General features: G+C 44.7%; 1 protein-coding gene across 1 annotated transcript in view; it reads left to right on the top strand.

Moving 5' to 3' along the window:
• The first annotated feature begins 350 nt into the window (after positions 1 to 350).
• The window catches only part of scrt1a (scratch family zinc finger 1a), a 5,344-nt gene continuing 694 nt past the window's right edge, over positions 351 to 5,000 (top strand). The window contains exons 1-2 of the mRNA XM_060044080.1: positions 351 to 360; positions 1,367 to 5,000. The exon at positions 1,367 to 5,000 is cut by the window's right edge and continues 694 nt beyond it. Coding sequence (XP_059900063.1) covers positions 351 to 360; positions 1,367 to 2,280 — 924 coding nt within the window. The 3' untranslated portion in view covers positions 2,281 to 5,000. The remainder of the gene's footprint in view (positions 361 to 1,366) is intronic.

The raw sequence follows: 5,000 nt of genomic DNA, 5'->3' as shown, positions 1-5,000 counted from the left end.
TTTCAGAAGAGCCCGAAAAATAAACAAAGAACAGAAGGATGATATGTGGAATGATATACTCTATGTAGTTGACCTATGTGGCTATTTCTATTACCAACCAGATGTTTGCCTTACCATTGCTGCAAGGTTAACCTATAGCATTTCCCTATCTCAAGGCCTTTATGAACTAAGTCTCCCTCTGTCTGTAAGAGGAATCAATGAATACCATTCTATGGGCTTTCTAATAAACAATTGGGAACACGGAAATACAATTGATTTATTCAGTGGAGGCATTCATTCAGAGTGACTTGTTGTCCATTTTAGAAACGTGTCGTTATGGAGCCGGTTGCATTGGGGCACTTTGCTCAGTGATGCCCACAGGTAGAGAATGGCTGTCCGGGTTTGAACCCAGACCATTCGGGCTGGGAGTCAGGGGCGACTAGACTATCCTGACGCTAATAACCATTTTAGCAGACTGAAGTTAGCGACGTAAGGAAAATAAACACATAACACTTGTTCAGACTGGGTGTAAATACAATATGAAAATGTGTGTTTTGTAAAACCTACGAAAGACAATCGATATTCTCAAGTGCTTTTCCCACGTTTAGCGGATCCTTTGAGTAGATCTCTGGAGACGGAGGGAGAAGAAGAGAGAGAGTCAGAGCGAGAGGGAGAGAGAGGGAGGAAGAGGGAGCGAGAGAGAGGAAGAGAGATCTCAGAGCCAGAACAGGATTATGTGAAATCAATGTGTTGGAGTCTTCCTAGGGTTACCGGAGAATGCATAGGCCTCTTTGTCTCGCTCCCTTCCTCTGCCTTGCTCACACACATATACACACACACACACACACACACACACACACACACACACACACACACACACACACACACACACACACACACACACACACACACACACACACACACACACACACACACACACACACACACACACACACACACACACACACACACACACCACTCTAACCCTATTGAATCCTACTATTGTGCGGTTCCCCCAACATATCGATACATTTCCCGTCCATCGGTCTTGTACACGGACCATTAATGAACCACATCTCTCTCTCTCTAACCTCTCGCTATACATCCCTCTACCCCTCTCTATTTCCGACCTATCTATATAAATTCTCTCTCTCTCTCTCTCTCTCTCTCTCTCTCTCTAACCACTCTCTATCCCTTTCTCTCTCCCTCAACCTCTCTCTAACGTCTTTCTATCCCTCTCTCTCTCCAACCTCTCTCTAACATCTCTCTCTCTCCCTCCACCCTCTGTCTAACGTCTCTCCCCCCCCTCCCTCCACCCTCTGTCTAACGTCTCTCCCCCCCCTCCCTCCACCCTCTGTCTAACGTCTCCCCCCCTCTCCCTCCCCAGGCTACATCAGTGACTATCTGAGCCCGTCGCCGTATGACGTGGTGGTGGACAGCAACGCCACGGCCGCCGGCGTCCTCTCCTCCAAGGTGCCCTCGCCGAGCCACCACCCGGCCATCCTCTACGACCGCCTGCATGACACCGACTACGGCGGTCTCCACGGCGACTCGGACCAGCCCGACAGCCCGCGCTCCGAGGCGTCGTCCGAGTCGGTGGCGTCCGAGTCGGCGGCCAGCAGCGGCAGTGGCGGCGGCGGCGGCGGTGGCGGCGGCGGCTACATCAACGGCGACGCGGCCGTCAGCGATGGCTACGCCGTCGACGCCTTCTTCATCACGGACGGGCGCTCGCGGCGGAAAGCGCTGGGGAACCCCCGTGGCGGCGGCGGCGGCGGCGGCATCGAGGGCGGGGTCGGCGGCGCGGTCGGCGGGGGGGGCGGCGGCGGCGTCGGCGACAGCATCCAGAGACACACGTGCGGCGAGTGCGGCAAGACGTACGCCACGTCCTCCAACCTGAGCCGCCACAAGCAGACGCACCGCAGCATCGACAGCAAGATGGCCAAGAAGTGCCCGACGTGCGGCAAGGTGTACGTGTCCATGCCCGCCATGGCCATGCACCTGCTGACCCACGACCTCAAGCACAAGTGCGACGTGTGCAGCAAGGCGTTCAGCCGGCCGTGGCTCCTGCAGGGCCACATGCGCTCGCACACGGGCGAGAAGCCATTCGGCTGCGCGCACTGCGGGAAGGCGTTCGCCGACCGCTCCAACCTGCGCGCCCACATGCAGACGCACTCGGCCTTCAAACACTACAAGTGCAAGCGCTGCGACAAGACGTTTGCGCTCAAGAGCTACCTGAACAAGCACTACGAGTCGGCGTGCTTCAAGGGGGCCTTCTCACCGCTCAGCTCTCTGGGGGACTGATGGAGGTTTGTGGGTTTGTTTTTGTTGGGCGCTTTGGTTTTTTTCCCGAGGGTGTGCTTTTTCAGCTGACTTGCTGATTACGCGTTGTAGGAAGGCTGTCTTTCAGAAGTCGCTATGGTGTGAGTTAGAGACGTTACGGGCTAGTTGGTATGTTTTACCCGCCTTTTTTGACGAAACATGTATGCACCGTTTATCTCTAGCTGACTCCACCCAATTGTTTTTATATTTTGAATTATCTCTGACAATTTTGGAACCAATCTCTCTTCTGGACTGTTTTGTATGTCAATGCCAAGATGACACAAAAGCACAGCCCTCTGTTATTTCTGACAGGCACAATATATTCACAAAATATTCATCAAATCTTGTAATTAGATTTAACAGAACCTTTTTGAGAACAAAATACTCACATTATGCTCTTTGAAAAATGCTATTGCCTGTTTCAATTCTGCAATATAAAATTGTATACAAGGATATTATGAAGCATAATTGGCTAAAGTCAACTATAACAAGATAATTTGCATTTGAGATGTTAGCATGAATGGCTTTGACCATTGACATTTTGTTATCGAGCCACCAAAAAGGCAAAATATAGTCAATTTAACCCAGCATCAGGTTGAAACAAATAATATTTTGTTTTTCTAAAATTAAAGTAGATGAAACATAACTTTCTCACCAGTACGGTGAAGTACTGGTGAGAATAACTTTTTGATGGATGTTGAAACGTCAACCGTTTTTGGAGTTTATTGATTTTCAGTTACAATACTAAGAAACCTGTTGCAGATTTTGTAGCAAAAATGGTCATGAGAGTCCCGACAAATGGTTGGAAGTGGGGCAGTACCATGTGTTTGTTTGCGTTGCTAACCAGTACGGAATGTAACCTAGCATAAGAGGGACTGTAAAAAAAGGCTAGCACAGATAAATGACAAAATGTTGTTACAACTGACAAGCGAGTACAGTAGATCGTGACAAGGCATACAGGATGCGGATGATTTCAAGTATTAACTCGGTGCCTGGAGCCAATGGACCATGTACCGACAACCGACCAGCAGTCGACTTCGGAAACAGCTCTTTCTTCATTGACTAAATATCAAACATTTGTAATAATTTTTTGTTTTCTATTTGCAAAGTTTAAAAGAGGACATGGACATTGAAAATGCCTTGAAACGCCTCCTAAGGTACCTTATAAAGATACGAATTGACTCCCCAAGTGTTAGATGCTTATATTCCTGTTGCCGATTGGCCACACATTATTCTGCTTTGAACTTAATATCACTCTTACCTATCTATTTATTTTCTAATTTATTTATTTATTTTTTACAGTTTTGTAGTTGTATTCATTTGCACTTTCATTTCTTTGATTAGTTTTTGCCTTTGTTACAAATATGCCAAAGCATTTGACACTTTCTAGTTACCGAATATTTATTTTTGTCTGCCACTTTATTATAAAAGAGACTACTAATGCATGCAAAAAAAGTACCAATAGCTTAATAATGGAATCTATGCCAATTTATATGAATCTTTGGGATATTTTGCCAAACGTAGACTCTGTCTTGGGTAATATTTAATTCATAAACGATAGAGCAATAATGCATGAGGTTATTTTTTGAAAAAACAAACAAAACAAACAAAAAACTGAATCATAACAATAACTAATATACTATCTTGTCAAGTACTATCCTTCATACAATGACGAAAAAATAACACATTTCAGGGAGTTTAACCAAGTCTGAGTCAAATGAAGGGGTTTTAAATAAAAAATGGGTTTACAGCCCTTACATTCACGTGAGTTGTTACCTGTGACCTCTGGAAGATTCCATTTTGACTCTATGAATGAATACCGTAGTAGTAGCTTTCACCTTATTTTCATATTGTCACATTGGCGGTGTTAAAAAAAGTGCATCAAATCATCAGATACTACGAAAGGAAGAATGAATATTCACAAAATAATAGACTCCATTCTCTTAAACTGTTGCTGTTTAGCAACTATGGTGTGCAAAGAAAAATGGTTGCTACCCAGATACAGTTCTAGCTCTACCACTAGCGTTAGCGTTTATTAGCGATGACGGTCTCGAAAAACAATTTCAAGCACAACTCTCTTCGATGCAGGGCTCTGGGGTTGGTGGGACGGGGTCTTTTTGTACATGGTTTATGCACTGCCTGCCTCGTATTTATATTATCATTATTATTATTGAATATTGTAGAGCGTAGACAGTATTAGCCTAGGGAGCTGGTGCTGAAACATTAAGAAACAGAAACAAGCTAGCTTAAACAGGCGATGCCATTTTCCTGAATCAAAGTATTTTTATTATGGCAAATGGCGTCCACTACAATATCAATTGATTGAGTATGTTTACGCTAATGATTATGTTTGCTATTAAAATTAAACTGTGATGGTGATGATGATGATAATTATTTATTTAAGTATTTATTTATTTATTGTTATTATTAGTTATGATTTATTTAATGAATATTATTGTGGTTATCTGAGATATAGGTTTCTTGTTCATGACGCAACAGAGCAGTTATAACCATTTTGCAAGTTTCAACAATGCAATTAAGAAAATCTCTAAGAAACTAGAAATGATTTGTGTCAGTGGCCCAAGGTGTTCAGGTCCACTGGGCTTCAGTCCATGTTTCAGCGCCAGCAGTCCCCCGGACGAACAGTCTTACTTATAGTTCTCCTACTCTGATCTGTACCGTAGCGTATTATAGTCACAAGC

The sequence above is a fragment of the Gadus macrocephalus genome, chromosome 22, assembly GCF_031168955.1.
Source record: "Gadus macrocephalus chromosome 22, ASM3116895v1".
Classification (NCBI taxonomy): domain Eukaryota; kingdom Metazoa; phylum Chordata; class Actinopteri; order Gadiformes; family Gadidae; genus Gadus; species Gadus macrocephalus.
This window is presented reverse-complemented; position numbering and strand designations above follow the sequence as displayed.